The sequence below is a fragment of the Carassius auratus genome, chromosome 50 (genome assembly GCF_003368295.1).
Source record: "Carassius auratus strain Wakin chromosome 50, ASM336829v1, whole genome shotgun sequence".
In the NCBI taxonomy this organism is placed as follows: domain Eukaryota; kingdom Metazoa; phylum Chordata; class Actinopteri; order Cypriniformes; family Cyprinidae; genus Carassius; species Carassius auratus.
The window spans coordinates 9,814,204-9,827,313 of record NC_039292.1 but is presented as its reverse complement, the minus strand read 5'-3'; the positions used below and the strand labels follow the sequence as shown (position 1 = coordinate 9,827,313).

At 36.0% G+C, this 13,110-nt stretch overlaps 1 protein-coding gene across 1 annotated transcript; it reads left to right on the top strand.

Moving 5' to 3' along the window:
• The first annotated feature begins 283 nt into the window (after window positions 1-283).
• Window positions 284-6,976, top strand: LOC113066937 (alpha-ketoglutarate-dependent dioxygenase alkB homolog 3). Its single transcript, XM_026239078.1, has 10 exons — window positions 284-396; window positions 800-893; window positions 1,181-1,254; window positions 1,345-1,379; window positions 1,473-1,520; window positions 1,620-1,726; window positions 4,046-4,134; window positions 4,231-4,440; window positions 5,273-5,371; window positions 6,474-6,976. Exons 2-10 carry the CDS (start codon window positions 818-820, stop codon window positions 6,576-6,578), a joined length of 843 nt encoding a protein of 280 aa, XP_026094863.1. The 5' UTR covers window positions 284-396; window positions 800-817; the 3' UTR covers window positions 6,579-6,976.
• Window positions 6,977-13,110: the final 6,134 nt, after the last annotated feature.

The following is a 13,110-nucleotide window of genomic DNA, read 5'->3' as shown; positions in this document are numbered from 1 at the left end:
ACTTGCCAAGTGCCTAATATACAATTTAAGATAAAGCAAATTTATAGTAAGTACATTAGTAGATTATAGTAGATCTAAAGAAATTATTCTAGTTTCTAAATAATTTCAGTTGTAATACTGGAAACTACTAGAAGCAAGCCTATATAGGAGCATACGATACGTAGTACATCTTAAACAAATATAAAGCATTGTATTTGTATTATACACATATTTTATGCGTATTATAAACATGTTCATATTAATACAGCAGTGTACTTCCAGAAGAAGGGGGTAGGAACCGTGTTGGTTTTCACCGTGTCATTGTAGGAACACGGACAGGTTTCGCCGAACACCAGAACAGATTGTGTTTCTTCAACGCTCTGAAGAATGAGATAAATTTAATTGAAACTACTGAGTGTAAGTATTGTTTAGGTTGTTCATTTCTGGGACAACGCTGACAGGTTATTAAAGACTGGAAATGTAAAAACAGTGTCTCAGTCTGTGCGAGTTGTGAAAATTTTAGTATACAAGAAGATGTCATAATAAGTCTGTTTACATCAAACATAGCTTATGCGTTTTATAATATAGTTCTCTGTGCTCATCATATATACTTTTAGTTTATATACTTTCAGTTTTATAAACTGACCTACAGGCACATTCCAGCATGAAAGCTTTAACCTTTAATGAGTGATTTACTGAAATTACCTGAAGATGGCAGTAAATATCTTCTGTAGTCAATTGCAAAACTTGGAAAAAATAAATACATCATGTCCTTCTAAGTTACTAAAGCCCACTGACATCATGTTTTCTGTCTTGTCAGATAAGTTTTGAGTTTTTAATGAGTGATAAAAGGCAGCGAGCTAGAGTTCAGGGCTCCTGGGCCAAACCTCTTCAGAAACAACAACAGCCAAGCGGTATGCCATCTATCTCCTCTTATAACTGTACAGCAAAGGTTAAAGATGTCTAAAAAAAACAACAACTGCATTTTGTTGACATATTATTCAACAGCTTGGCTTGATTGAAATAACAAACAGTGGTTTTCAGGTCTGCAAAAGTCATGATGATGAATAAAATTTTGAAAAGAACAGTGATTGAATAAACGATTTGTGTTTTTAAGATTTTTACCATAAATTCGGGGGGAAATCAGGCAATATAGGTGTAGAACAGTGTATCAATGTATTGTTTGCATGTATTGTTTCAGCTCAACATGTCCCGTCGGCAGCAGGATCGTGGAAATCTGCACCGCGATCATTTGAGTTCCATCGGCCAGCAGACGTGAGAGCCATTCTGTGGCTTTTTATGCTGTTTTCTTGGACAGTTTGTCAAATCTGAGTTTTTCTGATATATTCTGTATTTCTTTTTCAGCCCGTCAGAGAGATTCCTGTGGAGAAAGTGATCGAGTGTGTGACTCAGTCCCAGACACTATCAAGCAATAAAACCTGCTGACTGACACACCGTCTATATCTAGTGTGTTGTTTTCTTCTCTTTCTCAGAAATGCTGGTGACTATGAGATTAGTCAAGGGCCTACTGGTGTGTCCAGGTAACAATGCTCATATTTAAAGTGGCCTTAACTAAAATAAATTACTTTCCGAATACATCTTCCTGCATTTAAGTAATTGTGTCCTTTTCTTCTGTCCAGACTGCGACTCATTCCAGGGTTTCTACCACCGGAGGAAGCTGACTGGATGTTTAGCAAGCTGCTCGCTGAACTGCCATGGTCACAAAAGACCAATTATAGGATGATGGGTGAGTTGCATGTTGAGGTAATGTAAACTGAAGGGGAAAAAATGTCTTTTAACCTCCTAGTGAACTGGAGCTAAAGGCCCAATCCCAATTCTGTTTTATACCCCTTCATCTAAAATATAAACACACACGTATATATCGTTTGTGTGATTTGTTTTGTATCATATTTTATAAATCAGGCTTACAATATACATGTTAGTGGAGTTACTGATATTGATATTTCCAAAAATATTATGATGTTTTGATTGCAATGTTAAACTTTAAGATATCTATTAGCTCATGAGTATAACACTATAATAGACTACTTGCGTAATCTATAATAGAAATATCAGTTGTCACTCTGTATCTCTTGATAATGTCTTAGTAAGATGATATTTAAATGATGATTGAGAGCTGAACAAATAAATGTTTCTCAAGAGCATGATGAATCAATATGATATTCACATTTCAACAAGACTTTTCTACAAATTTATGGATAATCGAGTAAAAGTTAATTCAGAATAGTAAGGGTTTGTCTTGAAATATTATTAACAATATTGTTGTTCTTATGTTGACTTCATAAAGACCATTAAAGATTTCACAGCAAAATGACACATGAACCGTTAACTGAAGGGGGACATTGTTTCAATTATACTAAAATGCTTTTCATTTGATTAAAAATTTTATTCTACTAAATTGAATTATTATAAAACAGATCTAGTAGATTGTGTCCAGCAGGCTTTTCAAGTTTCAATTATGTTCCTTTATCCAGTATGATACAGTAGGCTTAATAGGGTTAAAAAAGTGTAGTGCACAAGTAAAATGTACAATTTTTTTAATATTGTAGGATTTGCACTAATATTTTTCAAGTAACTTTCACACATGGAATTAAGTAAAACCCACCCAACTATGTCAAGTAAACTTTAAAAAGTGAACAAGTGCATCAATTAATTTTATTTCACCTTTAAGGCAAGTGTTTACACAAAAGTAAGTATATTTTTAGTTTGTCACTGCACTTCCATTACCACAGCTATGTTCATTGAATGAAGCAATGAAGACCTTAGTCATCATAAACAGATTGAATAAATATATTCATCAGCAGTCATCATAAAGGACCCATGCAGTTTCAGTTAATGCATCTAAAATGATTCATGTACTGTAGTCCCAACAAAAAATAAATTAAACTTCTGATTTACATATTTTTAGTGGACAGAAATCAATTAAATTTGTTCTTTTTATTGAAGTAAATTGAACCAGCAGCAAAAACATTATTTTTCAGTAGCATATGATCATATGTTGAGCCCAGAAGAATCAAAATAAGCATGCTTTTACGCACATGATGAAATTTTGCGTCTGTCCCAGTCACTTGTTCACAAAGTGCTCTTTCCACAATGACTCACATTTTCCAGGCCTTCTTGATCAGTAAATTGGCAGGAATGCCACTGCCTCCAGTTTCTCTCGTCTGTTTACCTTCTCCAAGACCGACATCATTTGAAAAAGTCCCAAATATACCAAATGTTTAAACAGTTGCTTTGGACCAAGAGCAGTTCACGTTTGACGGTGACTGATCGAGATCGTTTTTGGCAAATATTTTGGTTCCGTGAGCCATCAGGCGGTTTGTCGTTGAGAGATGTGCTATTAGTTTTTAAGCATTTTGAAATATGATTTTATACCTTCCAGAGTATAAAAAAAAATCTGATTGTGGTAAATTACCACCCAGAACACTCTAGAAAACACATAGTTTAGCCAAACATTTGTTTGTGCTTCAGAAAATATAAAATCTACTTTTATTTGTAAATTATCATTAAGCCAAGTATAATTTATTTATATAGCACTTTGTACAAAACTGATTGTTTCAAAGCAGATTCACAGAAATAGGAATATGTTGGAAAATTCCTCAGTTGTGGAATTAATTCAGTTTCCATTTGTATAGCTGCTCTACAGAAGACAATAGTTTCATTATCCAGCACAATTCAGTTTAAATCTTCTTCTCATCTGATAGTATTAGTCATTATCGGTAAAATTACCGAATATTAACTTGACATTACTTAATAGGGATGGTTTACCCAAAAATGAAACCAAGCTGTTTCTGGTCCCCATTGACTCCTCCCTATTCTCCATACTATGGAAGCCAATGGCTACCGTCAACTGTTTGGTTTATAGCAACACTCTTCAAAATATCTTCTTTTGTGCTCAACAGAAGAAACTAACTCCTTGAGGGTGAGAAAATGACAGAATTTTCATTTTTGGGTGAACTATCCCTTTAATTTAAATAGACATTAGGCAGAATTGAAAGTAGAAATAGCTGAGCATGTTTCATATTCAGTGTGTTTTGTACTTCAGGTGATGCATATGAGGAACCCAGGCTCACTTGTTGGTATGGAGAGCTCCCGTATACATATTCACGTTCCGCTATGCAACCCAATGCTCAGGTATATCACTATTTCATACTGCATGTGAGCAAACAAAATGAAATCTAGCAATATATTAAGTAAAGCATCTATTTCTGTATTTTTCTCCTATTACAGTGGCATCCAGTTCTCACCACGTTACGTCTGGCCATTGAGCAGAAGAGCGGTCACAAGTTTAACTCATTGCTGTGTAACTTGTACCGGGATGGTAAGGACAGCATTGGTTGGCACAGTGACAACGAGCCGTCATTAGGACCCCAGCCCATCATCGCCTCTCTGAGTCTGGGCGACACAAGAGTGTTCAGTCTCCGAAAGCAGCCACTTCCGGTGAGTCTGCCAATGTCACAGTCATGCTAGGGTTTAAATGATGGGAATTATAGCGTGATAAGGATGCACGATACATTAGCACTGTGATTAATCATAATAAAACCAAACTTCAGATTATGGCTGGCAGCTGTTGTCAACAGAAGAGAAGTTTAAGGGATCCCTGTGGTTTTACGCTAACAACTCAATGGTTTTGAAAACTCAGGATTCATTAGTATTGTAATTTCACAGTGCTGTTACATACAATTTTTATTTTAATTATTATTATTTATTTTTTTTACAATGAAGTATTATAGTAGGAATATTTCTTATTTTATCCATTTTTAATTTGTAATACTAATAATCATATAAAAGTAATAATTATTAGAGGAATTTATTTGTACCGTAATAATTTTTTTTTTTTTTTTTTGCCAAATTGTAAAAGCACAGTGATTCTGGAGCTTTAAAAGAGCTTCACGTTTTAAATGGCAGAAAAATCACAATTTATTGGTATATCGACTGATTAGAGATTTTATTTTTAAATTTGTCAGTATCTGTAATATTGGATATTTAATTTTATATATTTCTAGAAAAAATGTATCTTTAAAATGCTGATAAAATGCTGATAATTAAATAACATTTAAGTCTAATGTTTGGATATTTAATTTAAGATATATTGGTTTAAAATCAGTTGAATTTTATTTCAGCATTTAATTTTTATTTTAATTCTCGTTCGTTAAAAATGATCATGTCATGCCAGTTATCCAGTTTTGGGCCATAACATGAAAATAATGATTGACTTATCCATCACTACACTGAATTAGAGGTCAGGGCAGATTTTGTGTATGAATTTCAGGAAGATAAAGGAGACTACACCTATGTGGAGCGCATACGTATCCCGCTGTCCCACGGGACCCTCCTGCTCATGGAAGGCTGTACACAGGTGGACTGGCAGGTACGTCACTTTTAACTTCTCTAAAGGAAGTATTTGTAGTCACTATGATTTTGGTAATTACAACAAAATCAGCAAACCAGGAGAAATCTAGGCATTGTTGCACCGCAAGCTCAAACAGCAGCAGAAAAAGCAAATGCATTGATTTCTCTGGTATTATGTATAGTCTTAAGTGATTTTGTTCTTTACTGATAGACATAAACTTTTACAGAGTGTGTATCTTCAAGATTCAAAGTGACTCACTTTGAGTTTGAGCTGCCAGTTAATAACAGTCTTCTGAACGCTGTTGATAACCCAGACTGTGGAGAAAGGCTGAAAATGGCTAAATCGAAGTGGAAGGGGGGGGATGGTGTTCCTTTGATTTGGCTGGAGTATGTTCGAATATGTATCACACGTGGTAGAGATGATCTGGAACAGTCCACCATCCAGAGAGAGCGTTAAGTGCAGACACTGTTTTCTGCTGATGTGTGACAGTGTGTAGGGGGAAAGTGAACGTGTTTCCTCACTGCAAACGGAATTGTTTTTGTAATTTCATTTCCGAAACCTGCTGGAAGTTATTTTTTGTGCCGTTTAAGAGTTGTTTTTGGATTCCGACTCCAAGATAAACCACAGGCCTTTGGTGAGGCACAAAGAACTGAGAAAGGTCAAGAACATTTTATGGCGACATCTGAAAACTGTTCAAGAAAGGTCACTCGCGGACTGCGCCAAAAAACCTCCAGGCGATCTTATTAGTTCAACATAACTCACACTGATCTGTCAAAATAAAGCTAACTTAACCCATATGTTTGCCTTTAAAACGTCTTCGAAACATTTAGAGGCTTTGAAAGCTGTTAAATAACTCTCAAAGGGATGTTATTGATCAAAAATATAACATTGTATATATAAACATACTGCTATTGCTTAGTCAAGCTACATTCTCTATCATCTATCTGTATAAATATACATGACACAATGCGTAATCATATCTGAATTATGTAATACTGCTGTCTTTTGAGGCGAATGCCAAGGCCAGTTGGAGTCCGATTAACTTCCATTTACTTTGTCCAATGGTTACATTGCCTTGTTTAGAAGGAAGGTTTAACATTATTAATGTTTTTTTAAATAGCACCAGGTGGCAAAGGAGTACCATGACCGTGGGCCTCGAATAAACCTCACGTTCCGCACCATATACCCAGAGCCAGAGCGTCCCACTGGGGGATTTGTGAGATGATTGCTTGGAGATGAGAAGAAGAGATCTGGAGAGGTCTGTCTCATTTACAGAGCACCAGTGATGACTTATATACACAACAAACTACACATCATTTCTGTTCAGTTTCATTGTTTATTAACATGTGGAAGTTCATAAAGACCTTGAACAATGGATTTTTTGTTTACATAATGGTTATTTTCTCACAGCAATTGTCCACAAATTGCTTATGTTATAAGAAAAAGTTATAGGGATTACTTCTTTACAATGTTTGAAGAATATATGTCTAAGCAGTGCCAACTGGCTCATATTTCAGTTATAGCCCCCCAAAGGTTCTTTTTCTAGGTAAATTGCTGTTTAAATATTACATGTTGTGCAATTTGTATTTATAGCTTGTGGTGAATAAACTTTAATTACATACATTTGTTCAGTGTCATTATAGAGTTGGTTACACTACCGTTCAGAGTCTGTAAGATTTTTTTTTTTAATGCTTTTGAAGTCTCAAACTAACAGGTAACAAGAAGGTAACAAACTCACAGTAAGTCTTTTGTCCTATTTTGTTTGATTGTGAGGTTTATTATATTTTGAAGGGCTGCCAGACTTTCCAAGACATCTGTTTTTTACAACTTGCAGCCCTCAGCCTTGTTTTCTCTGTGCAGAGGGTTGGTAAGCTACTGTGTACACTTGACTGCTAGCCTCTTCTCATTATTGATGAGTCACGGTCGAGTTCTTGTGTGGTTGGTTAAGAGCTGAATGGCTGTCTTTGTGTCCACACACGTCACCGCCAACCTCGAGAGACCAGCACTACGTTAACATGTTGGCAGCTGAGCCAGCAAAGCTGTCAAAGAAAATGCTCTTAGTTTAAAAGCATAACACACAGTTTAAAATGTTCTGGTGTTTTAAATTGTTGCACATTCGTTCTCTAGACTTCAAGGCTCCAAGGGTCAGATATAGGGCTTTTATGTTACGCTTTTAAAGACTGTATCCCTAAATATGGGAACGCCATGGAACATAGCATAGCATATCTCAATAACAGAGATTTTCCAGAATGTTTAGAATCTGCAAACCCTAAATCTTTTACTCTTGCTTGTGACATCCAGTGATTTGTCGGAGCTCTTTAATTTGAGTTTCTTGGTGTTACTTTCTGCTCGCCTGGCAATGCAACACCTTTCAGAGCTTCCCCATAAACCCCGACCTGCACATGGGAATGGTGCTTCTGCTCTGGAATGCAGGGACCCTCGCTGTGTAATGGGATCATTGGCCATTATTTTTCCACTCCAGTTAAATTGTTATAAATTCACTCCCAGAGTGTGCAGGGAGATCTGTTTGGTTAGGGTAAGTAGTGTACGCAACATCTGTCACGATTGAGCTCTTAGTGAGAAAAAGATCTTTGCAACACAAATGAGAATATATGAGAAACTTGAGAGATTTGTGTTTGTTGTTTAAAAGTCCACCAAAACTTTGATGCTTCAAACGGTTCATAAAGAGAAATAAGTCCATATTAATGAAACGGTTAAGAATGAATTGAACTCTTCTGAAAAGATAGAAGGCTTTATGCTGAACAGATGTAATATAAACATTGATAAACACAAACAGAGCTCATCAAATGTAGTAAACAGAAGTTTCAACGCTCTTGTTTGACACGCAAGAACCAATGTGGTTTGTTCTCGCATGTCATTCAAACATGTTAAAGTTTCCACATACCAATGGGGTTTGTTTATCGCAAGTTTTATGCGTGCGCATTAAATTTTCCGCAAGAACCAATGAGGTTTGTTCTCACGTCACACAAATATGTTCACTTTCTCTCAAAAACCACCGAGGTTTGTTTTCGCATGTCACACAAATATGTTTGAGCTTCTGTTTACCATATTAGATGAGCTCTATGTTTTTGTGTTGATCAATGTGTGAATAAAATCCTAAATTAAATCTGTTAACCATATAAAGTGATTGCACCTCTTTAGAATATGAAACTGCTCAGTTCAAATGACTTTACAATAATATATTTTTTTTTTTTTTCAGTCTCTTTATGAAGTAAATTTGGAAGTATTAAAGTTTTGATTAATGGCGTTTCAATGGAGGGACAGAAATTTTGCAGATTTTATTAAAGATATCTTCATTTGTGTTTTGAATATGAACGTAAGTCTTACAGGTTTGGAACAACATGTGGATGAGTAACTGATGACAGAATTGTCCTTTTTAGGTGAACTATCACTTTAACATAGATTGATTTTCAAGATGACACTGAAACCTTCACACTATTGCTGGCCAAAACACCTTTAATTAACCTTCTGGCATGGTGTCCAGTATCCTGTTAGCTTTTCTCAGTTGCACTAGGATCATAACCGAAAAACCTTTGGGTAAAAAAAAAAAAAAAACAACAACACCCAAGTCCAGTGGCCCATGTCCTGCCAGGATCCTCACTCCCAGTAGCCCTTCAGTGGCCTTTTATTAACATGACCACATGGATTAGTTATTAGCACCTGTCTGAAAGCTGGAACTGGTCCCTTGTGTCCATCCACAAGGGTCTGTGTTCATGTTACATCAGAGTTATGCAAACCATGCCTCTCCATCCCTTATTTGTCACATGAGTTGGACTTAGAACCAAGATAATGTTCGTAATAACAGCAGTTTTGAGCAACGTGGAAATGTCTGGCAGTCGTTCCTTGTCTGTGAAAGATTTGAGGTGACATTAGCAACATGGACTGTGTTCTTGGATGCAAAGTCCACAACTTTTTTTCTCCGTTGGCCGGCTTGAACTTCATGACAACACATTTCCTCTTCTCCTAATTCCCTGATAAGAGAGCTGTATCACGAGTCTAGACACATAAGGCTAACAGCAACATGCCAGGCGTGGGCACAGATCCATTAGACATTGGCAGTGTTTTATCAGTTGAAGTCGAGGCCTGTGCTCCATCCATTGTTTTTCTCATTCCCACCAGTTCTAATACCACCAGTTCTCCAACAGTCTTAGGGGAAAACTCCTCCTTTTCCCAGCAGAACATTGGAACAAAAACAACATCCCCTGTAAGTACATTTCGCTTTCCACGACACATCTAGATCAAGATCATGTTTACTCCCACAATACAGTGTGCAACAGAGCTAGTTAATTGCTATTTGTTTCAATACTTCCAGGAAGACATGGACTGAATATAGCTTTGTGGAGTCATATCTAGGGATCCATATTTAGGCCCTGATATGATCTTGTTTGCCGTATATCTAGTTTCTGACTGTTCACACATAGTGATGCACAATATATTGGATATATATATATATATATATATATGTCCAGTATATTGTGCATCACTATGTGTGAACAGTCAGAATATCTATTTTTATATCTATTTTTTTATATCTATTTTTCATGCTGTTCATGATAATGTTGTGACACATTTATAGAATTTCAAATAAATTAATTTTAGATTTTAGTTTTTTTTTTTTTTTTAAATAGTCACATTTTTATATCGGCAATTTATTGGTTATCAGCCTTGGCATAAAATGAATGATCGGCTTATCTGTATCCATCTAATTTTAGAAAACAAAAATCTAGCATTTTTTTATACTAGCAAGTGTTATACTTTTCATTCTGTTGTATCTCTTGAAACCAAGTTATATAAACTGACATATTAGTGTTGGTTCAAATAAATCATCTGTTGAGGTAATATAAGTAGCTTATGTTTATGTGCTTATGTGTACAGGACTGGAATGTTTTGGTGCGTGTTGGAGAGGTCAGTATGTTGCCTCTGCTAATTTTGGATGTTATGTCGGGCTATAAATATATGGCTTTTCGGCCGCTGTAATGTATTCTAGCCAAGTCCAAAAAATAAACAAAGTGGCTCGGTGAGATTTATCTTCACCTCTTTTTTATCATGTTAACACACACACTGCTTAATGTGAAAAACTCATTTGTTAATCCTACTTATAAGCACAAGAGAAGAAAATCAAGCTGCAGTGGCCCTGAGCTATCATGCACAGTTATATATATATATAAATATATGTATGTATATGTCACTTTCTTTCTGTTACTGTATGTTATCGTTTAATGTAATGGCACAATGTGGGACTAGTTTGGTGAAGCATATGACATTGGTACGGATGTGAGCAATTCTAAGCTCCATATCTGTGGATTACATTTCCTCTTATTCGCTATGTAACTACTCTTTTGCCTTTGGATAGCTCTCAGAATGCATCAAAACTTTCTTAATTTGTGTCCTGAAGATGAATGGAGGTCTTAAGCAGAATGAGGGTATGCAATTATTTTCATTGTTGGATGAACTAGCCCTTTAAGTTTGTTTGTCCACCACAATTTCTTAAATATTCTCCAAGAAAGGCTTTCTTAACCTGTTAATGGATGAAAAACCAGATGAGACATTTAACAAAAGGCATTAGCAGTTTTTGTATGGTAGAAAGTAATTCAAAAGTCATCAAAGCTCTCTTTTTCATCCACTGTTTGAGTGAACCAAACCTCCTTATAACGGACGTACATGTGTTAAGGCATTAACTAACAGATTGAAACAGATTTGAGAACATTGAAAAAGAATTACCTTTTTTTTTTATGTTATACAAAAAAATAAAAATGTAATAAAAATAACATTTAAAACAAACAGATCTTTAAAGGAAAAATCTTTACATATGCATGCAATGTGATTAGCAATAAAACATACAATTTGTAATAAAAAAGGTAAGTGTGAGCAAGTCGTACAAAAACGTACAAATGAGATTAAAAAAAGTTCATGAGACTATGATGATCTGTAAACCTTTTGCTTGCTTCTGTGACAATGGCAAGAGATCTGAGCTTGAGGATGAAGAGATTGCCCAGCTGTCCCTTGCTGTATTTATTTAAAGTATTCAAAATACCAGCAGCTGTTGCTGATCATGCAGTAGAGAAGATTATGGCTAAAATATATTTCATCTCTTTGATTGGCATTTCACAGTTTTTTCATAGATGGAGACCAATTTATGAAATGATTAATACATGAATGCCTTTTTATATATATAAAATATGTTGTTGTTGTTTAGCTACAAAAACAGTTTATAAAGAGGGTGGTTTATTTTTTCAAAGGCATCATGGGACACTGGCTTATGGTACATGCAGTTTGGTTTTCGAAGACATGCGTCTTTGCTATTTTGTACATCCCTTCTGCATTAGTCTAGAAACAAACTATTAATCATCTTGATGTGTTCCTGCAAACATGGTGTGTGTAGTTGTCCTTGACATCATTACATGATGATACCCTATAGCGGGTGAATAAACTTGCATGTCTGCAAGTGTCTGAGAGCTGGCCTCCCCATACCAAAATAGATGTTACTTAGAGCAGACTTTATGGAAACCCCTTGACGTCTGATATATGGGACGAGAATGAGTGTGCTGAGAGTAAGTGAGGTGGCACCGTTTCCTGTTTTGCTTCTTAAGGGTCATCCTCAGAGTCCATGACAAAACGGGAGACGCCATGGTGTGTTGTCACAATGTCCAGCCCCCAGTTTCACACACTGCTCCCAAAATGTCTCTGGGCTCATCAGACATGTCTGGCATGGAGCGTTCGAGGGTTAATGACAAATCTGAATAGCACAGGAAGAGAGTGACGAAGAGTGAGAGGCTGATGAGAGCTAAACTCATTACGGTGGTGAGATCATGGTCGTGGCATTACGGGGAGATTCTTGTTGCTGAGCTTACAACCCCTCTAGTAAAAGAAATATATAGCTCATAGATCAACCTTTGTGGCCTTATCTGGAAAATGGGGCATCATCATTTACTTTCCTTTAAAAATAAAGTATATTCTACATGTGAAAGTCTTTATAAAGTATATATGTATTCTATTTCCAAATTATCATTATTTTAGGTTGCATTATTTTAGATTCTCAGGACTTCAGAATTTTAGTTTTGGTACTGCCTTAAAGGGATAGTTCCCACAAAAATGAAAAAGCTTGAAAGAGTCAGATTTTTTTAAATATATAACTCTGATTGTTTTCGTCTGAAAGAAGAAAGTCATATACACCTAGGATGGCTTGAGGGTGAGTAAATCATGGGGTAATTTTCATTATTATCTCTTTAACTTTATATATAATGAGAATATCAAATAATATGTAAAGACATAATACATTAGTTTTAATAAGGGAAAATTTGCTTAGTTTTGATCAAAGCAATGTCGTAACGAAAATATCTGAACTGTCCTAAAACAGTTTCATTATCTTAATGACCTGAACATGTTGTCGTGAGATTTGCCCCCATGTATTTGTACAGTATGTTGTGTACATTTCCTCAAAGCTTTTCATCATCTAACTATCTTTTGTTTATCTATTCTTTGCCCATGATCTCTCACTGCCCATTTTTCCGTTCCTGGCCGCTTGTTTATTTCTCCCTTTTCTGATTCTCTCTGTTAGAGCTGCATATGTCTTCTTTCCTCCGGCCCCTCCCGCCTCTTCTCTTTCCCAACTCCCTCTCTGGCTGGCATTTATTTCAAGGATCTGACTCGGAGGGACTGGTATGACTCCTCACAGTGGGTAGGCGGAGCCAGAGCGGAGTGGGGAGATGTTAGGGGAGTGAAGCAGTATAAAAGCC